This window comes from Gambusia affinis, linkage group LG05 (genome assembly GCF_019740435.1).
Source record: "Gambusia affinis linkage group LG05, SWU_Gaff_1.0, whole genome shotgun sequence".
Taxonomy (NCBI): domain Eukaryota; kingdom Metazoa; phylum Chordata; class Actinopteri; order Cyprinodontiformes; family Poeciliidae; genus Gambusia; species Gambusia affinis.
Genome location: NC_057872.1, coordinates 1,869,543 through 1,892,085, shown reverse-complemented (window position 1 = coordinate 1,892,085; position 22,543 = coordinate 1,869,543). Strand labels below are relative to the sequence as shown.

General features: G+C 38.3%; 1 protein-coding gene across 7 annotated transcripts in view; it reads left to right on the top strand.

Annotated features, from left to right (window-relative positions):
• Positions 1–22,167, top strand: part of adgrb1a (adhesion G protein-coupled receptor B1a) — a 163,097-nt gene extending 140,930 nt beyond the window's left edge. For 2 of the 7 annotated variants that reach the window (XM_044116706.1, XM_044116705.1), the window contains exons 25-32: positions 2,034–2,132; positions 7,937–8,108; positions 9,131–9,226; positions 9,314–9,353; positions 11,078–11,739; positions 14,465–14,500; positions 14,715–14,873; positions 20,155–22,166. In XM_044116706.1, coding sequence (XP_043972641.1) covers positions 2,034–2,132; positions 7,937–8,108; positions 9,131–9,226; positions 9,314–9,353; positions 11,078–11,739; positions 14,465–14,500; positions 14,715–14,873; positions 20,155–20,349 — 1,459 coding nt within the window. In that variant the 3' untranslated portion in view covers positions 20,350–22,166. Of the gene's footprint in view, positions 1–2,033; positions 2,133–2,402; positions 2,493–7,936; positions 8,109–9,130; positions 9,227–9,313; positions 9,354–11,077; positions 11,740–14,464; positions 14,501–14,714; positions 14,874–20,154 lie in introns of all 7 variants that reach the window. The other 5 variants (XM_044116709.1, XM_044116710.1, XM_044116707.1 and 2 more) reach the window with 4 other exon arrangements.
• Positions 22,168–22,543: the final 376 nt, after the last annotated feature.

Here is a 22,543-nt window from a genome sequence, read left to right as displayed (position 1 = left end):
CCATTTAGTTTAGCCTAACTTCTCTTTTATTGTCATCTTATGTGTATAGATGAAGATCTCTGCTTGGATTAGTAAATACTATATCAAAGTAATCAGCTCTCATGTTTTCTTAAATCTCAACCAAACAGACACTTTTTGCTGGTTTACTCTTCAGTTCAGAGAAACTGTATTGTTTAAAAAGCTCAAATAGCTTTTTAATAGCACTATCTCTGGTGTATGTTTAACAAATGACTTGTCCTTAAGTTAGAAATAGTACTTCTAGCAAAAATCAATTGTGATTTCTTTTTTTAATTATTATTATTAAATACTTGGGTTTTACATAAACCTGTAAGAATTAATAACATTCTGGACATGTGACTGACTGATGACCGTGGCTATGCTCTTTATGTTTTAATGATTAAAACATAAAGAGCATAGCCACGGTCATCAGATTAAAATTTAACCCAATATAATTTTTAGCGGAGATCCATTTTTTTCTTTTTCTCTGGTAGTTTACATTCTAATTTACGGTGGCAACTGCCATCAGACTCCAGTGTGAGCAATATGCGCTCTTGAAATGACATACTTGTGCAGAAGATGTAACATCACACAGCGCACCTATTATGGAAATGATATTGCTTGACAATGCAGCATGTGTGTAAAGTTGCAGTTGTTGAGCAGTCAGGCAATCATATGTCACTCCACGGTGATCTGCTATACTTCTGTCATTAAATCTTTACTTGATGTGACCTCTTTCCTCCTTTACTAACTTTTGACTCTGTCACACATCAACAACAAAAAGTTTGATTGAATGTGGCATTATCAGTGAACATTTTAGGGTCACTGGCAAATTCTCGTATTTCCAGATTTTTCTGTTGATTGTAACTTCAAGTTATTTGTGGAAAGTCTGCCTACTTGCATATTTTTTCATAATCCATATATTCTAGATCCACAGTGCATCTAGAATATTCAAAAGAAAATTAAGCTTGGGAAGCTGTAGCACGATGCTTCTTGAAACACTACTGGCTGGCACTAGCAGTGAATCCAGGAGACATATTTATTTTTCTTGCCTCTGATTGCCTGAACCCCCAACAGTGGAAATGAGAAAACCTTAGATCATAAACTCACAGCTCTTTATAATGCTCTCGAGGCTGCTGAGGTTTACTTCTTCAATCATGCTAAAAATGGTAAAATATGACATTTATTCATATTTTAGCAGTTTAACAAATTTCATCAATGCAGACCGACCCTTTGAAGAAATTTATAATTTTGATATGGCCCAAAATGAAAATTAGTTTGATTTCTGCTGTAGATGTTAGCTTCTGTGGCAGTTCTAAGATGGTTTCCATCTGTGCATATTAATGAATATTAGTGTATATTTGACATTTGAACTATTAACATGATCAGTTCTATGCCTTTCTTAAAGGGGTTCTAAAGTATTACTGGGGCTTCACTGTCTAAGCAGCTAACTTGGATTGGAGCTGGTTTTGCCAACAGTGCGAATGAATACAGTTATTTTTTAAACCTTAAGTTTAACAGAGGAAATGTGTAGTTTGTGATGAAGTAGATGAGCTGTCAGGATTGTTTTGTGGTTTGATTTTGGATGGGTTTATTGGAAGCGTTTGAATTAAAGTTTATTAAGGATACAACCAGAATCAAAGCAACAGAGAGGTACATGCTGGATGAGTTGATAATACATTACCAATATACTGGCATCTTATAGAAAAAGAAATCACATAATGTTTTATTTATTTACCTATTTATTTATTTTGATAAACAAAAAAAAGAAAAACATCCATTATGGGGCATGACCTGTCCCACTTACCCAGTCCCTTTGAGACTCACATCTACACACACTGAGACACAAAACCTCATGCAGGTCTGTAGCCCTGAGAGAGAGACTGTTCGAGAACGCTGTGACTCAATGTGTGCGTGTGTGTGTGTCTGTAGTGTCCTGCGCGTGTGCTCTTTTGCGCACCTGTTTGTGTGAGTCTACGTGTAGGAGCATTTGTATCTGTTTGTGTATGTTACAGCGTGTTAATTTGACTTTGCAGTCAGATGACAGTGCCACTGTACAATATGACGCTCAAATGTGCCAAGTGCGGAGTTATCTCTTCGGCTGACGTTTCCACCACAGCTACCAGTAACGCCATGTTAGTCCCGCTAATTATTTTACCTTAACTCTTCTCACCTCTGTTCTCTCCTCTGCTGTATGCCGTTCTTCTTTCTCACTTGATTCGTTTTCTGTCTTTATCCTTCTGCCATTTTTTCCCTCCCACAATGCTCTTGCAGTCAGGCTTTTGATATGTTCCTCATACAAAAACTGTTAACTTAATTTTGTGATGTAATTGCCTATTCTTCTGTGTTAAATGATTGAATGAATGCGTGCGTGTGTGTGTGTGTGTGTGTGTTTGTCTCATAAGAGTCACAAAGCTGTCAATAAGGAGGCCATGTTTGCAGAGAGGCCAGCCACACACAGTAATTATTTGTGTGTGTGCGCCTTGCTGTGATCCGTAAGTGCCTCCATTGATCACTCTCTTATTTTAAAAATAATTTTCCACTATTAGCTTCTCTGGCATAAAATCCTGTTTTGACTAGATGAGTTAGCTATTTGGTTTTCCACTTCTATCTGAAACATTCAATGCTAGAAGTCACACATATCCCAAAATAGCACATTTTTTTGTCTCATGCGGGGTGCCTGAACAATTACAATGCATCATTTCACCTCATAGTTTGTATGCTGACATGCTGGCAACTCATAAGCAACAGACTTTTTTTTTTTTGTCAAGTTAATGTGAATGTGCCAAATATCAACGTTCCAAGTTTTTTTCAATGCAAATAAGAACTTCAAGTTAAAACATAAATCTCCAGATAAAGGCTGGTTCATATATCAGTATAAAACCGACAACAGTCAAACGTTTGGACACCTTTTCAATCAAATTTTACTTTGGCTTCCATTGTCCAGAAAAGCAACCTTATGTAAATATGTAAATAAAAGTAAAATAAATCTGAAAATAGTTATGATTAATATTGTAAAACTGAGAAAAAATTCACAAGAGTTCACATTTCTTGCTGTTGGACTGTATCCCAAGTTGTGTATTGAGCTTCAAAATGCAACTAGAAACAGATGCAAGAAATAAAGTAGTCAAATAATTGCACATTTTTACCAGCTGTTCAAAGATTTAGCACCATTTGCACAAAAAATAAGGCAAAGCTGAACTAAAAGTGTTAAACACCTCCAGAGTGAGTATCTCCAAAGTTCTTGTGGACGTACCTAGACATAAGTCCTTGTTTGCTGAATTGCAAACATCTTTCAGTTCTCCATTTCTTCACATCTTGTGTGGCTCCACAAGCTTTGAGACATTTCTTTGGTTGTTCTCGGAAGGTGCCTGTGTTCTCGGGTCTGTCTCTGTTGTTTGCCTTCGCAATATTTGAAGGCAATGATTAGCATGTCGCAATACTTATCCTGTCAAACTAAATCTTTACATTCTTCATCAGTGAAACGAAAAAAAATCTTTCTCAATTATTTATTAGTTATGTACTTTGTCAAGTGTCACAGGCATAAATTGCAGCTGACAGGACAATAGAGTTCCACAGGCACAGCTTTGCAAAGGGTAGTGGCTGAGACTTCATATAAGGAGCTCCTGTTGTAGCACTGTTACCGCCTTTCCGATTCTACAATCTATATCTAGTTTTGTGTCTGTTACTTGTCACACGGCCAAGGTAAAAGCTAAGCTGCTTCGCTTATTCCTAGGATGAACTTCCTGCATCCATGTGTATTAGGATTGAAGTCATTGGGAACAAGAACAGTCATGAAATGGAACCCTGCCTGACCCCTGAGATTACACCAAAAAACTTTCTCATTCCACTCTGAAACCTTATGTAGTATCTTCTGTACATACTTCATTTATATACTTCTGGAGATGTTAAATTGTTGAGATAGAATGCCTTAAATTTAAAGTTGTATAATTTAAAACTTGTCCAATTTTTTTTTGTTGATAACAGCTTTGCACATGTTTTGTGAGTTCACAGTGCAAGAGGAAAAAATTGGGTATTTCCATACGTGGAAGCATCGTTCTCTGCTTCTCCTTCTGTTCACTGTTTGGCCCAGTAGTAATTCTACGGGTGAAATCCAAGTGACTGGGAGATTATCTAAATCTCAGTCAACGCATAGATGTAAATCTGTAGAGCTGTATGTTCGTATTTCCAGAGTGCAGGAAAACAAGTGCATGTGTTTTTGATTTTACAAATTAATTTGGCACCTGAGTAGGATCACACTACTGACAGTAGTGCTTATTAAATACAGAGGAAACAACTGATTATTATAACATATTGTTGCAAATGATATTGAAGAAATTAGGTTTGTTCTATTTTGGTGAAACACTGCAGCAAATTATAGATGTATGTTATCTTCCGACATATAACAGCATAGGTGATAACATAAGTCTGTCGAGTTCCCCCAATGGGTTTGATCAACTATACTGATTCCTTCACTCATTTATGCATTCATAACAGCTGTCATTGACTATCACAGTTACTGTGTAACTGTGAAGTTGAAATAATTTTAACATGTTGCTTCCATCAACAAGTAGTGCAATAGCTGGTTAAGTTGGTATATTATGTGGTTAATTTACACCATTTTTTTCCTCAGGAATTCATTTTGTACTACATTTGCATACAAATTGCTTTTTTCTGAATCCTTTGTGATCTCTTAAGTCCACTTCTTGAGGCACATTGTTTCTGCTCCAGCAAACCAACACAACTGGTGTAGGGAGTGGAGACAAAGAGCTGACACGCAAACCAAACAAACTAGAACTATATCACATTAAAACCTGAGAATTTCATTTTACTGACAATATATTCACATTCTTTACAATACTATATCACATTATTACTATATACATACTGTGTGACACGTTTTAACAACACTTTTTATGTTTTTACAATGTATTTATATTGCATGAATGTCATAATTTATTGTGCAGAGGTCAAAAAGACATTTTGAGAACAATGTGTTTCATTGCTCGAACCCCTTCAGTTCCTCAATTTATACATATTAACATGGCTTCAGTTTGTCAATAGAGTAAACAATGTAACATTTGTCCATTTTTTCATTACTCAACCCTGAATAGTCAGTAAATGTCTCACAAAACTCTTCCCAACAACAAAATCCACCTGAATTCATTGGGATTTAAAGAGTAATGACTCTGGAGTACATATGAAGTTAAAAGTTGATCATTTATCATTCTCTTCTCCTTTGACAGTATGGTTGTCAATATAAATAAATGTAAAACCTAGATAAACCTATATCTTTGCATCAATTGTTAACCTAATTAATTTACTTTGACTCTAGCCAACAACATTATTCAATCTGTTGTTTTAAAAAAGCAATTTTGAGTCTTGTAGTTGTAATGACCCTTACTGCATGTTCAAATTTTCTGTTTTTTAGCTACTTCTTCTAAGATGTTGGTAGTTCATAGTAAGTTAGAGAAACTTTGAAAATTCCTAGTATAAATTTGAACCAACAGATCATGTGTGTGCGTGATACCATATTTCGAACTTCAGTGTAAAGTGGGAAATTAGGTTATCTTTTAAAATCAAATTAAACAAATCAAAACTTGGATAAAGTCCAGGTTTTGATTTTTACCCTAGACTAAGATGTATTTTTGACCGAAATTTAAACTCTCACGTTAGTTTTGAAGTTAGCACACATAAAGACTAACCTGAAACAGGGTTTGTCAGATATGTTGTTAGTCCAAATCTTGTGTCAGATATGAGTAACTGCCGTTCAAATGTTAGAAGTAAGGTCTTTGCTTGATAACGCTCAGATCGATTCAAACCCAGATATCCAGTATGACACTGAGCTAATTCCACAAACCATCATGATGTTATAACATATTGGGTTTTCTTAGTGTTCCTCCAACTAATCCAGAACAAAGTCATCTCCCTTCAGTACCAACTACTGAGAGAGTACTAAAGTTTGAAAACAACATGTGCACTCCTTAAATATCGCAATGTGAAAAATACGAAGCTGAAACTCCTGGGCACAATGCTGCCGTTTGTTAGCTTCTGCAGATGTGCCAAGAGGGTTTCCACTGAGGGTAGTGATGAATATAAGCTACACTTGGTGTTCAGCTTTTAAAATAGGCAGTTCTAAGCACTTTTAGGCTGGATCTCAAGTTTTAAAACACCTGGATCAAATGATCGCTCATTAGAAGGCCTAAGAAGAACATTGACATGCTGAAAAGGTCGTTGCTACCACCACAAGGACCGACTTTGGGCATCCCTGCTTTAGACTTTCCTGAAGTCTGCCTCTTTTATCTTCATTGTAAGTCTTTAAGGAACAGGAAAAATATCTGATATAATTCACTATAACTTGCAATGGATGGACCAGGACATCCACAATGATCATGAAGATAGGTACCAGCCCTGATGAGACCCGGCAAGGATAAGCAGGTGTAAGGGATGGATGGATGAATGGATGGACGGATGGTTTAACAACAATGGTTTAACTAATAATTCTCCACTATAAGTTGATTTTCTTTGCCTCGCTCCAAGTCTACACTGACATAAAATTTTTTACCTGACCTTTCATGACCGTTGTTCATGTCTACATTTATAAAACGTTTTTGTTTTGTATTCAACTTGCAGAAGGTAAATTTCAAATCACTTTGGATGGGAATGTGTGTCCAAACCTTTAGCTGTTGTTTATAAATGTATACATATGTATATCAAATATTATTTCATAGTAGACAACTTTTTCAGATGAGGATCTCATCACCTACAATAATATAAAAAGTTGAGCTATTGCCATTAATAAATGGGGATGAAATTCACACAGTGCATACATCGTATTGTCCTCTTTTCTTTTTGTGTGCTCTTTATTCTTAAGTGTAATAAATTGGTGACAGTTTTAAGTTTTATTAGTTCACAAACTTCAATTGGTCAAAATTGACTTTGTTTTTTCATTTATTTTCCCTATAAACACTTTCCTTGGTTAACACTATTGGGCAGTTAGTAAAATCATAGAAATACTCCACAGACAACATATGGACATGTGTAATTAGCTGTAATTGAAAATATATTGAATAAAGATAATAAATTTACCAGCCTAAGTCCCAACTGTCAGCTGATTAGACTTAGGAGTGATTATTTGGAATATCAGGCCTTTTTCCTTCTAGTTTCCTTTGTTTTGATATAGACTAATTAGAACAATTCTGCTGGCACTGCATGTGCTACACTGTTCGCTGAGTACTTTTTCCACCTCTGGATATTATGTAATTAAAAGTGAAAGTGCTGATTATGCTCAGTTCATTTCAGAACACTTGTACTGAGAACAGTTTATCTCTAATACTCTCATTAGAACAAATGGGATCAGTCAGAAATATAAACAAGCAGAGAAAGGCAGGGACAACACTTCCTCAGCTCAGACTCTCTCTCTCTCTGTCCTGCTCTGCCTCCTGTGTTTGTCTTTACATTCTGTTTCAGCCTCATTCCACATCTTTTATTTTGACCTCCACCCTCACCCTCGCTCCTTCCCTCTCTTTCCTGTGGCACTAGATCCTATGTGGTTTGACTGAAACATCTTAAATATACATGCATGTGAGAAAAGTAATTTAGAAACATATTTATTTAGATACTTATTCAATACATGACGGATGTTTTGGTAGTTAAAGAAATGAATATATTTTTGCATGGGTAAGAACTTCTATTTACAGCCTAGATAGTTACTGAAGAACAAAATATTGTTATTCATATTATTTCCTGTTTTACCTATGAAAAAAAGAGTAATCTTATTTATTTCCATAATTTTTGTATTACACTGTTCTTTGTAAAGGCAAACTAATCTTAACTACGTAATAAAATGTCATTAGTACATTAGGTAGTAAACCTATGTAGTCCTAGCTTTTGTTTTGCGTAGTCACTCCGTGACTGTAATTCTCTTCATGTTCTGCAGGGCGTCACTGTGGAGCTCCTGTGTGGTTTTGCCTCTCTTGGCTCTCACATGGATGTCTGCTGTCCTGGCCATCACTGACCGGCGTTCTGCCCTCTTCCAGATTCTTTTTGCTGTGTTTGATTCTCTGGAAGGTTTTGTTATCGTAATGGTTCACTGCATCCTGCGCAGAGAGGTACCCAACATGACTACCCACTGTAATTAGTGGAAGTTAGCTTCAGTTTGGCTTGGTTTAAGTCCAATTGATTATGTTTTTGCTAATGTACTATTTGTGAAAGACAATATTACTGTATTTTGAGCTCTATCATCAGTCTGAGAACTGAACTGAACCACCAAATTTCAGTTAGTGGGTTTAAGTGTGTGTACTTAATTAAAATTAATTGTTGAAACCACAGTAGCTTTAAAATGTAGTAACACAATATCTTTCATCAGTATTACATTAGTGTGATTCTTCAACCAAATCAAATCTTGCTGCTTTTGTTTTTTATGTGCTGCAGTTCACTGAAGCGCTAGGCTAAAATTAGCATTTTTATTCTGTTTTTATATGGCTTATTGATATTTCAGGATATAACATGTTATTGTAAGTTTTGTGCTGCGAAAACCTAGAGAAAAAGTGTTTTCATGCTTCATAAACACTAGCTTTTGGTTTTGAAAAAGCTAGTGTTCTTCACTTCATACCTGGAGAATGAATGACTAGTGTTTTAGCAGCACTCTATACCAGGGGTGTCAAACTCCTGTCCTCAAGGCAACTTGTAGATGTGCCTCTGCTGCACCACACCTGAATAGAATAATTAGGTCATTAGCAAGGCTCTGGAGAACTGATCTACACAAGAAGGAGGTAATTAAGCCATCTTATTCCATTGTTTTGTACCTGTGGCACATCTAAAAACTGCAGCACACCAGCCCTTGAGGACTGGAGTTTGACACCTGTGCTCTACGCCAATAGTTGTCTGGTTACAGTAGGTCACATGACACAGAAGGACAGAAGGTTTGTAGAAGTGAACTGAAGAATCCCTGCAAATATTCCCCATTAAATCTGGACCTAAATGGTAGAATGTTTTGTTATCCTCAGTAGAAGGTTTAGGTTTTCTGGCCTGATGTGGCTCAGTTATTAAAATATCCCGCCTGTCCCTCTGTATCTGTGCTGCTAGTATTTGTCCTGTTCTGAGTAACCACTGCTCCCATGGTTTCCTGCAGGTTCAGGAAGCGGTCAAGTGTCGAGTGGTGGATCGGCAGGAAGACGCTAATGGAGATTCAGGTGGATCTTTTCAAAATGGCCATGCTCAGCTCATGGTAAGCATCAGCCATCTTGTTTTTTTGTTCTTTCCAAGAAGCAGTCGGACATTCAAAGTCAGTACATGTGCTATTTTCTATTCGCAGACTGACTTTGAAAAAGACGTGGATATGGCTTGCAGATCCGGTAAGTTTACTGTTTGATATGTTTAATTTGTTGGTTGTCTTTTATTCATTTTTAGGGACAGCCGTTCCTGTATGCCTCATCTGTCTGTTTTGACTGCTGCAGGTTCCTCTGTGTTGTTGGAACAGATGTGAAGCAGTTGTGTCAAACAGTCATAATAACTTCCTTTTCTCAGGGAAGTGTTTCAACAAGAGATCCAGCTTGACTGCTGTGTGCTACAGTTAAATCATGGCGAATGGAAGTAGATTGGACATGTGCTGAGCAGTTAAATGCAGATAAACATGGCCGCCTGAGTCTCTCCTAATCTGCTGCTGTATAATGAAGTCCCTTCTGGCAGCGCTGCATCAGATATGGGCTCTGCTCTTAAATCTGCTGGGAGCAGGAGTCTGATTTTAAAGTTAGACAGGATATTAGGAGCAGCATCTGGAGCAGAAAAGCTACTGAGCTGCAGAGAAAACCTGGTGGAAAAGTGACAAAAGACAAGATGGCTGTTTTTGTTTTTCTTTGGAGTTGTCAAACAGGAAGAGGGACCACAGAGAGTAATCTTTGAAAAATTAGTTTGAAGCATTGTCTAAGGCATTTTTGTAACCTAAACGTTTTATGAAATACCCCATGTTGCAATATACTAAGAATATTTTATGCTGCTTACTTAAAATCATATACCCTGTAAAAAAACATTCCAACTGCATTGTTTGGAGAAGGAGTAAGCAGCAGAAGATGATTTTTATAAAGTAAGGCTTTAATAACAGAAGAAAGCAACATTAAGCAAAGAGAGGCAGCTGGTCCGGAAAGTTAATCTTAATGAGGAGCAGACAGGAGAAACAGATGAGAAAAGGACTAAAGAATGTAGGTTTTTACTCTAGATTTAAAGGAACTCAGTGTTTCAGCTGTGTTGCAGTTTTCTGGAAGTTTGTTCCAGATTTGTGGTGCATAGAAGCTGAATGCTGCTTCTCAACATCTGCTCTGCATCACTGGAACCAGAACCTGAAAGGTCTGGAAGATTGATACAACAGCAGCACTATTAATGTTTTGTGGCACTAAACCATTTGGGGATTTATAAACTAACAGAAGTATTTCAGAGTCTGTTTTCTGAGTTAGAGGGAGCCAGTGGAATGACTTCAAAACTGGTTAATGTGTTGATCAGCTGGTGATAACTCTGGAGGAGTTACTGAGATTCAGAGTTCATCTTGGCACACTGCATAAATCTGGCTGTTATTGAAAGAGTAAAAATATCAAACTGCAAACTCTGATATAAAGTTTGCAGCTTCTTCCTAGATAGAAACTACAATGTGAAAACTACCATACATATCCCCTAGAACAGAGGTGCCGGACCGACATCCTGCATGTTTTAGTTTTCTCCCTGAATCCATTGATGACTCGTTAGAAGGCCAAAGAAGAACATTGACCTGCTGAAAAGGTTGTTACTACCACCAGGGAGAGAACTAAAACATGCAAGGTTGCCGGCCCTCGAGGACCGACTTTGGGCACCCCTGACCTAGAATGTAACGTCCCATGGGAAAACATGGAAAGCATTATGCTGTGGTGGTTCTCTACACAATATTGATACACAATAATAAAGACTTGTACCACTTTATCGTCTGTATTTAATTAATGTAATATAAACTTAATCTTTTAGCTCTTTTGTTTCAGTGGAATGTGATGAAGGTTCATTGATAGTTTAAGCATTAGGTGGGCAAGTTTATCCTTCATCTATGTTTGGTCTCCAGGCACAGCGAAGCGCTCGTCTCTCCAGGGGGAAGACAAGGCTTCTGCCGGGACCCTCACCCTTCAGAAAGGATCCAACTTTAACACAATGCCAGCCAGCATGACCAAGGTTCACCTCCAGAATGTGGCCGACTACTCCAGCCACACCCTCACTCTGCGCCGGGAGAAAGGTGCTGCAAAGGGAATCAGCACCGAGCTCCCCGGCGCCAAATCCATCTACATCTGTGATGGCGAGCTCTTCAAGCAGCTGGACGGGGAACTGCCCCGAGGGAATGGGGAGGGCAGCAGCTCGGACAGCACCGGCAAAGGCCCGGGGTACGTTATCCTACCGGCTAACAGCACAGGTACACTGAAGGCCGCCAAGGGGAAAGACGATCAGACCAACAAGTATAACATCACCATGGAACAGCTCCCTCAGAGCAGGCTCATCCATCTGGCCAACTCTACTGCTGGAGAGCCAGTCCCTGGCTTTGGGCTCAAAAGCCTTCCTACTGACCAGGTCAGTGTGTCATGTACTGACAGAGACTCACCAGCTCACAACCTGCACAACATGCCCAGAGACTCGCAAACAACAAGCAGCTTGGCAGATGCAGGCGACTCTGGCAACTCCGGGGTGATGTCCAAGAGTGAAACCGTCTCCACACTGTCCATGAGCTCATTGGAGGTAAGACCACCGGACCTGGACGGATTTCAAATAGACTCAGAGAACAAATTTATTTCCACTTCTTGTAAGACTTAAGATGCCAGTGATTCTACTTTTTTATATATTACACCGTGTACAAAATAATTATGATTCCATTTCCACAACATGTGGAAATGAAACAGGTGTGTTATTCACTGCAAAAACTTGAAATCTAGCAAGACATTTTCCCCATGTTATAGTTCTCAATGGAACTAGTACCTTTACACCAATATAAGAAATTATTGATTTCAAACTCCTTGTTCTTGCTGAAAAATTACTTGTAAGTTAGGTTTGTCTTATTTCAAGTGTACTTAGATTTTTGCACTTGAAACAAGACCAAAGTTACTTAGATTGTGTTTATTTGAACAGTATAATAGAGTAAATAATAAAGATAGATTTGACATTAGATTTGTTTGTCTTATCAGTTAAATTTCAGGTTTATTGATAAAGTCATGTGATCTAATTTACATTTTAAGTACGACTCCCCAGTTTTGGAAACAGGAAGGATTTTTTATCATTTTGTTATTAAGTGCTAACTTAATTACTCATAAGAACAATGCCAGCCCCATCAAAACAACAACCAGACATGCAATGTAGATAGATGTAAAACAATTTTCTTAAGAAGGCAGTAATGTATCATTTCCACATGCAGGTGTGTTGCTAAACATATCATCTGAAACAGTCTTGGTTTCAGAACCAAGACTGTGGCACAAACGGGGAATATGATTTTAGTTTCAACCATATAGACTTGAAGTTCTATTTATTACTTTGGGAAACCCAGAATCCCTGACATATCAAGCTCCTTCAGAGGTTTTCAACAGTACATTCTTGAAATTGTTATTTAATATGGACTGCTTTATATCTGTTGTGTAGATATGAGAGAACAGCTGTAGCAGTGTGTTCTTTACTTCTGATCATTCAAACGTTCTGTTAGTGTTTGTGAGGTTTTCTTCAGATGTGTCTGTAAAGTCACAGAACATTCAGAGGTTCTGTTCATCCAGAGTTACATAGGTGGGTGCGGGACATCAGGAAGGTGGGGCAACATTCCTGTTAGGTATAACTCTGTCTGGTAATTCTGGAGGTTAAGGACCAGAATCTCCAGGAGGTAGATCAAACCTGTGGATAATTGAAACCTGCTCTACAAACGCTTTTAATAGTCCAAACACCAAATACTCCTTGATATGCACTAATAAGCACAATAGAAACTGTTGTGCTTATTAGTGTTCAGAGGTTTTTTTTTGTTTGTTTGTTTGTTTTTTTTATTTAAAAAGGGGCAAACTTTTCTGTAAATAATTTATCATTTAAAAAAATCCCAATCCCTCTTAGATAGTTACCTCTCCCCCACAGGTGGAAATGTGGTGGTGGCAGTATCATGCTGGTTGGACTTGATTTAAAAATAGATGGAGCTAAATATGAAGCAGCACTGGAACAATAATGACATCTGGTGGATGTTCTTCTACTTCTGATAGAGTGAACCGGCTTTAGTGACCTTGTAAGGACCAGAGGATTCATGTATTCCTATGAATCCAGTTATACATGTAAATGTGATGAGATGTCACTTCTATAGAAAGAAAAGATATGTACCTAATGAGGAAGGCATATAATCAGCACATTATACTGAAAAATTGACTGAACACACATGAATGTGGAAATGAGACATTGTTTTTATATTTTTATTGTCATAAGCTTTTTGAATGTCTATGTAAAATCTTCAGATGGGATCAGTGGACCAAATGCTTAGAGTGTTCAGAATGATTCTGTTGGTCTGATGGGGTTAGTTCAATGAAATATGATAATATGCAAGATTTGGAATGTAAACTCTGTAAATATCATCCTTTCATCACATTTCCTCATTTTTTTGCCTCATAATCCACAGAAATCAGCATATAACTTTAACCAAATTGTTGTTTCTCCTGCATCAGTCATCAATGATGCAGCATCTGTTATTAAACATAAACTAATTATTAATACAAGCAGCTGAAGGAACAATTAAGTTCTATAATTGCTTTCTGGAATAATTGATTGTGTCTCGTTTAACCAACACAGCATTAGAGTGAGAAAGGATTCCCAGCTATGATCACCATATGAGGAAAACATTGTTAAACTGAATAATCATTCCAATACTTAGAAGTATTATTAATTGCTGTCAGAACATTTCATTTTTTCATCACTTCGGTCATCTCCGAGCTGATGCATACCACAGCTGCTTGCTTCCACTGATAATGAGAAGTTTCTCTGGGCACATGTTAGAGGAGCCTCTGTAAAAAGGTTAATTCTCTGTGAGCTTGCACTACAGACAGCAGCATGTGGATGAGATGCCACGCCGATCAGCACAAAGTGGCTCAGACATCTGCCTGCTGGTGTCTTTTCACTCCGGGGCAAAACACACTTCCATAATGGCGTGTGAGGCAGCAGCTGCCAGAGGAAGCAGGCAACCTGAAGGTCAGGCCTTCCTTCAGCTCTCTGGGACAGCTGACCTAAAGGTCATTCGGTCACAAGCTGTTTATTGAAAACTCGTGCCAGCGGGGTCTGAATAACCAACAGCAGAGCTCGCTTCGTCCCCCATGACTCACTTCTCCTAAGCCCAGGAAGACCTTTTCTAAAGCGGTTCATGTGGAGCTCCACTATTAAACGCTTGAGTATTTCTGCTCACAAGGCCTCCAATATCTAGAAGGAATTTTAATCTCTCTGTCTCATCTCCCCCCAGAGACGAAAATCACGCTATGCAGAGCTTGACTTTGAGGTAATTGTAGTTTCTTTGCTTCCTACAGAGATTCTGAAACTTACACCAAAAAGCCTGATGTCTGTTTTAAAGACCTCTACCTTTTTAAACTACATTTATTTTCCAGAAAGTATTGTGCAGAGTAGGAACATTTAATGTGCAGAGAAAGCAGATGTAGAACTGATGGTAGTCTGTTCTATTAAACTTGTACGTAACGTGCGATGTTCCTGTGTAGAAAATAATGCACACCCGGAAACGGCACCAGGACATGTTTCAGGACCTGAACAGGAAGATTCAAAGTGCAGACAAGGATAGAGAGTCTCCACCTGTTGATGCCAAAGCTGCCAAAAGATGGAGTGTGTCCTCAACCGGCAGCGACAAGACCAACATGAGTGTAAACAGTTTAATTTTATTCTGCCCCTTCCCCTCTGCTATACTGAATGTTTCCCTATCCGTCTAACCATTAGCACAAATTAACACTGACATTAGCTCTCCTGTTTAACTGTCAATGCCTTGGTTCTAAACATGATGGTTTATCGTTCTGTGTTGTTAGAATCAGAATAAATGAACGGTGGCTTCAAGCTGTATGTAGCACTACCATTAATACCAAATGCTGAGTGTGGAGATCTGATTGTAGTGCTATTCATTGTGTCACATTACAACCACAACCTGCCAGTTGAAATGTAAGATGTTTTTTTTTATTATTGAACAACACAGACAGTGTGCAACTAGGGAAAGAGAGGAAAAGGCATGGTTTTTAAATTAAAAAAAATAAACTAGTTCAAAACAATAAAAAAATCTGAAAAGTGTGGCAAATGTTCTTAAACTGCCCCTTTTAATTTGACACATCCACAGGTTAGAAGCAGTTGCCCCTTCAATTCATCTATAGCATCCAGCAGTGTTTACACAAGATGAATGCAGATGTTCTCTGAAAGCCTCTGAGGTTTTTTACAGAACGCACCTCAAAGCCCCGCTACCTCCTGCTCACTATTAGCTCTCTGCTTCACCTTAACCTAACATTACTACCAGGCAGGTTCACATCACTCCTGGCAGATTGACAAAACTGAGTTGTAGAAACTCATAAAAACATCCACTTCCTAAGTTTTGTTCTGAGTACAAATGAGAAGAGGCTTCTGTTACGTCTTTAGCTTTTTTTCGGAGGACGACAAGCCTAACTCTGCCTCCTCTGAACCTCACGTCGGGTCGGAGGAGCCTGAAGCCTAAAGGTCTGTCCCTGCTAGTGTCTCATAAATAAAAACTCTCTATTAGTTTCTCACATCTAACAGAGATGTGCAGAGCAGCGACTACCTCTTCATTCAGGGCCGACCCGATGTAATATGGGTGGGGCTTTGGGCAGAATCTGATTTAGGGCCTTTTCTTCCTACTAAGAATGTCAACATCACTAACAGTTTTTGAAATATAGATTTTGTGACATCTGTGAGAGAGGGACCAGGTTAATTGGCCAAGCTTAAAATTAACCACTGATTATTGGCTATTATTTGCTGGGATATATTTGTAAACAAACCAAATACAAACACAAAGATTACAGATAGCTAGTTGTCTAGCCATCGTAAGACAACAATCAAACTATCAAGATGATTCTGTGCACTTTTACAAAGTAAACTTTAGAATTAAATCCTAAATGTACAATTTTTTTTTTTATTTATCTCTGCTGAAACCATTAAATAAAATTTAACAATATTGTCAAATACTTATTGTTGCTTAATAAACAAATGCTAACGTTTTAGATCTGTGGTCTGTTGCAATTCAAGCATTTATATTCGCCCTAGACATTCAGTAGATGTCTGATAGATTTTTTAGCCAGACCTATGAAAACACTGCTGTAGTAATCAACTAAACTTAAATGCATGGATGTTTCTCAAGACCTTGTGGAATAACAAAATCTAATGAAAATAATGTATCTTTCATTCTTACAATTCTAGCTCTCTGAGGTGCTAACATTGAAAAATATGTAGAGCTAACCCCTCTGAGCTTTTTTGATCTTTAAAGCAGTCTGCAGCCAGGTTGCTATGGAGATTAAACACTGGGATAGTATTAGGGTTTATTTACTAAAATAGCAGCGAATTTGCTTATTTTATAACAAACTTAATTTCTCCTCTGGTCTGTTTAACAACTACAGTCTCAGATCTACACAGCCCTCCGGCTCTGACAGCAGCAGAAACAGCAGCATTATACCTGTTGGGGAAAACCTAGATTAAATTTGCTTTGCATTGTCCCCGCAATTAATATTCTTGATTAATATGAGTTTTTGCTATGTTAAACAGTGTTTTAAGATATTGTTCAGTGTGCCCCTGTTTAACCTTAAGCCCCCACTCCTCCAAAGATCTCTACACGGTCCTGACATTCAGTGATTAACAAAAAACTAATTTAAATGTACATTAAAAAAAATATTATTATTATTATTAGTATTATTATTATTATTGCTTTGCTATAAAGCAGGGGTCCCCAAAGTTGGTCCTCGAGGACCTGCATATTTTAAACTCTCCCTGGTTTAGCACACCTGGATCCAAGGATGGCTCGTTAGAACGCCTAAGAAGAACACTGACATCATTGACATACTGAAAAGTTTGTTACAACCACCAAGAAGAGAACTAAATCGTGCAGGATGCCGGCCCTCGAGGACCGACTTTGGTACCCGACTTTGGGCATTTTTTAACATTTAAAAAATGTTATTTTTTAAAATATCTTTTTATTTGAAAAAGGTAACTTCACTTTACAGTCTTCAAGACCTTTCTGAGTTTCCTGTAGTTTTAAGAACAGAGAAAAAAAATAAATAACTGTATACGCTCAAGCTCTTCCATTCAAGTCAACAAAGAGATTAGGATGTTAACCTGAAAGAAAAAGAGCAAACCTGGACTATTGCTGTCATGATAAATTTTGCTGGATCATAAATTGTCTCAAAAAGTATTGCAATAAATGATAATGTTGTTTGTCATTATTTTCAAGAAATAGATTGATAATGGCATAATAATGCAAGTTTGCTCTCTCAAAGATTAATGAGCTATAATGTTGTACAGAACATTTCACACTCTAACAGTAATAATAAAACATAACCAGAATCAATAAATATAAATAAAGTATTAACAACACACAACCAAAGCCATAAATAAAATTGACTATGACGTTTTTGTAAAAGAATTTCCCTTCAAAAATATTAATCCTCAAAATTGCAACTATTGACCTTATTTTATGCAATTAATTAATTGTTCATTGGAACAGCCTTATATATTTATAGCCTTACATACCCGATTTGCTTCAAATTTCATTGTATCTTTCTTTCTGGATTCATAAAGGGCATGTTAGTTTTTTTCATTTTATATAAATACTGATAAATAGATTCAGTTTTTTTTTTCATGCCAATTTTCTCAAAGATTCACTGATTTGCTTTATTCTTAACTTTAGGCTATCAACATAAAATTAAAAATACCTGCCTCATTCTGCTAAAGAGTAGTCCGTAAGATCATACATGAATGAGGCATAACATTATGACTGAGAGAAGAACGGACACTAATTATCTCATAATAACAGCTTTGTGGCAAGTAGACCTTCAAATTCAAAAATTCTTTATTAATCCCAAAGGGAAAATAAAAGTTGTTGTAACTCATATTAATTCAAAGTCTTCAAAGAGTTATATAAGACAGTGTTGGCAGGAAAGATCTCCTGTAGTAGTATGTAAAAAGCCTCTGGCTGAAGAGGATGGTCGGGTTAAATTTTCTTGATTTTATGTTAAATCCTTCTTTGCATCATCATCTGCAGAGGTCCCATAGTCGTCCCCACAACAGAACCAGTCTTTTTATCTGGCTATTGAACCTTTTTCTGTCCCTGGTCATCCAACAGATGACGGATGAAGAGATGACGATTTCAACAACAAACTAATAGAAGATCTGCAGCATTTTGCTGCAAACCTTGAAGGATCTTAGCTTCTTCAAGAAGACCAGTCTGCTCTGTCCTTCTTACAGAGGCTTTAGAGTTGTGTCGCCAGTCCAGTCTGTTGTCCAGATAACCGACTGGAGGTATTTATATCCCTCAACCACCTCCACTTGGAAATAGGGTTTGGTCTAGCCCTGTTCCTCCTGAAATGTACAATCTTCTCCAATCATTAGGGCAGGAAAAACATCATAAGGATGTGAGCAAGTCTGAAAGGGAGCAAATCATGACCACAATTCCTGACCTGTAGATGTTGTCTGGTGTCTGTGTTCTGCAGTGTTCAATATCTACTAAAGAAGGTTCATGGAGCTTCATGAAGGCCCACTGAGGCACATGAGGAATGAAGACTGGCCCAGTTGAGTGAGTGTAGCGCAGAGTATTAAAGAAGATTCTGACAGAAAGGTGTCAGCACATTAAGATCTCAGGCCAACTCAGCCTCTGTGGGATGTTGTGGACTAACAAACCGATCCTCTTCCAGAAAGGAGTTCACCAGAGTTGCTCCAACACACTAGCAGGAAGGTCATAATGTTATGCTTGATATCTCTACACAGTGTAGACAACATACAATCAAAACAACATATTAAACATTCTTATATTTGTTGTGGATCTTATGTGTTAGAAGTGTGACCCCACTGACCCCCTGAGCTTTTAGGACTCTACAAACCTGCAAGGAGCCGATGGTCATTATGCTTAATGACACCAGCAGCTAAACAACCAGCACTGCCTCTCTGCTTCTCCTGTTTCATTATCAACCAATTTATTACGTCACTTGTAGAATTTTGTTGAATTGACTCTACAAGGAAAAGGAAGGCCTGGAGGGGGGGACATTCATGCCACTTCATGCTTGCATTGAGCTCTTTTACTGGAAAGCACATATGCTTTTCTTATTCATATTTTAGTTGATTCACTGTGAACATTTTTTTTTTTTTTTAAATATAGCTCTAATTTCCATAACCACCATTTTCATTAAGATAAGATACATTTATTATCCTGTCTGAAGGTATTGTGAGACGGGCCTTTGTGTTCCCTTTGATCAGCAGTATTTCATTGGGGTAACTGTAGGAAAAGAAATAAAGTCATAATAAGTGTTGATTGTGACTATTTTGTAAAATCAAACATCAGCTGTGTGAGACCTGCTGGTCGAGTCGCTGCTCTGGCCTTCTCTGTGCTCGCTAAGCCGATCTCACTGAGGTTCTCTGGAATCCCGTACCATTACAAATGGCTTTCCAAATTGATAGATGTTATTGATTTTGTTTTTCATTTGTTCCTGAATTTCTATAGTCCACAATATATTACCCCAGTTTGGTGTAGATATTTATTTTCCTTTAATAAATAAAATAATTAGCAAATGTTTTTCTTTTTTCTTTTCTGAAAGGTTACCTTTACCTGATGGTAAAATTTGTGAGATAATCTGAAACATTTTGTTACAAAAAGCAAAAACTGAAGAAATCTTGCACTTTACATAAGAATTAAAGGAGCCATCAACCTGCCTGTTTTCTTCTTTCCCACCTGAACCAAATGAATGATTCATCTACAGCACTTTATGACATGCTGAGAACCAGATTCAGGCATTACTTTAACTATGCTTCAAAAGAGACATATCTGAGATATGCAGAACGCTAACTCTGGGATGCTGGAGTTGGCCACTTCTGCTTTATTCAAATGTTTCTCAAATAAAAAAAGCTCAGATAAAAAAGGCAAGTTTTCCTATTGTCTCCTTTCTGCAGGACAAGCAGCAGACCCCCAGTAAGAGGGCATGGGAGGGCATGCGCAAACCCCACTCGCCCCCTTCCTGGGTGAGGAAGGAGCTGGAAGCTGTGGCGGCGTCACCCCTGGAGCTGCAGACGGTGGAGTGGGAGAAGAGCAGCGCCACCATCCCCCTGGTGGGCCAGGAGATCATGGACCTGCAGACGGAAGTGTGACCTCTGACCAGGGCCTCACACCCTGCGGCTCCCTGCCATCTTGTCACCACACATACTCATACACACACACACACTCACGCATACTGCCATGATCAATACAAAATGAAGTAGAGTCCTCTGCAGGGACATAAATTGGAGAAGGGCTGAGGACCAGATTCACAGGGTTGGAAATTGGAGTTTGGAGCATAGAGGAAAATGGCATCTCTTTTTGTTTCATTTGATACTTTATTGTGGCCGAAAAGTCTGGACAACAGTCAGCTGACTCATAACAAGAGACCAAGTGCTTCTACCTGTGCATCATCCAGATGTTCTAAACAGCATAGTCATGCTCCCCTGTATTCAACTGTTACCATATAATAATCCTCATGTGTCTCTTGGCTAATATTGAGGCTGTCCTGATGGAGGCTCAGCTTCAGTTGCCTCTCAGTGACACTAAGCTGGGTTTAAGGACCTGGACCGGACCCAACCCACTCCTCAGTACTGATCCGGGCACAGTGATTGGAGCATGCCGAGGTCAACAGGACTGTGACCTGACAGAGGACAAACAGGACAAAAAGCAGGGAGAGTTCAGAGACTGTGGTGTGGGCGGGGCATGTGTGGGCTGTGGGCCCTAATTGGCCCGTATCATTCAGTGGGAGCCTAGCTACTTGGGGTTCATGAAGTAAAGACACCCTGAGAAGACCAAAGCTCAACATGTTGGCAGTCTAGAAAAGTGAACTGAAAGGACCCTGTGTGCGGGTGTTGTGTGTGGGCGTGGGTGTGGGTGTGTGTGTGTGTGGCTGCGTGCACTGAGAAGTGCATTAGGAGTATGCGGCTTTACTTATATCTGACTCATTGGTCAACGATGATGGCATCCAATGAGGTCATCAGGCGGTGTGTGTGTGTGCCTGTGTGTGCAGGCTGCACAAAGGGAAAGCACAAGGCTCACCTGAAGTCCTGATGTATAGCATTGTAATTATTTCGACAGAGTTCTACAGAATGGATTTTAGCCTATAAATATCTTTCTTACTGTGCTTGAGGATAGTTGTTCTCATTATTATGAATATGAACATGATTATTCTGATACTGATTAGCTCCCTCCCCAGCACCCTCTCCCCTGACTCATCAGGGTACTGGACTACAAGTGTTCTGTATCGCTATGTAACTGTGTGTTTTGATATCACCACTGAGTCATTCAGATCTGTGTTTGTCTGTCGCCCCCCCATAAGCCCATGAAGCCATCCTTACCTCCAACACAGATCCCCCACCTCCTTTTTATTTTACCAGTACTGCTTTTTTGTTGATGTACAGTTTTCAGAGCACAATATGAATGTGTCTTATTTCTAATAAAAGCATATCTATATAATTAATCTTTATGTCTGCTCCCTGATGATAAAGGTGCCTTGCTAAAGTATTCAGACCTCTAAAACTTCTCAGTTTCCATCAGGTGGGATCCAAAATATCAATTATATCAATACCAAAGTATCAATATTGGATCGATACCAGTGTGTTAAAATCTACACTTTAGTTTCAGATTTCATTTATTTTGTATTATAGTTTCTCAACTCTGCCTCAATATTTTTTATTTGGTCTCAAATGGTAATTTTTTTGCACTTTATTTAGAAAAAATACACACAACTCATGTTAATGTGTTAAAGGTCAGTAATTAAATATAAAGTGTCTATTCGTATTGGTGATACTGGACAAATATTTTCTTGGTATCAGATCCATATCAAATTATGCAATATCACATACCTCTACTACTCGCCACAGGACTACTACAAACAAACACATTTTTAAGCTGATAGATGTAAACAAAGGAGTGCGTAACTATGAGAAAAATGGAATGTAAATAAAAACCTTTCCTTGCTGGACTGTTCTGTACGTTTATATTCAGCCCCTCAGAGTGAATACTTTGTAGTCTCTGAAACAAAACAAAAGGAGAGCTTTCGATAACTGTCCAACAAAAAGTCTGCAGTTATGCGCTCAAAAAATAAGGATCCGAGTACACTCACAAAAATGCCATTGGGCCCCAACATTTCATCAGTTTTTGACCAATTAATATGGAAACGTCTCACCTGGTCGGCGTCTTTATATCTCGGGCTATGTCCTTCGTCTGGCCTGGATCATCCTTCGCCCAAGTCACTCCAGGTATCGGGTCCGGTCCTTGCCCCGTGTGGCCTTTATTTTACAACCTGAAGTCCTTTTAATTCCA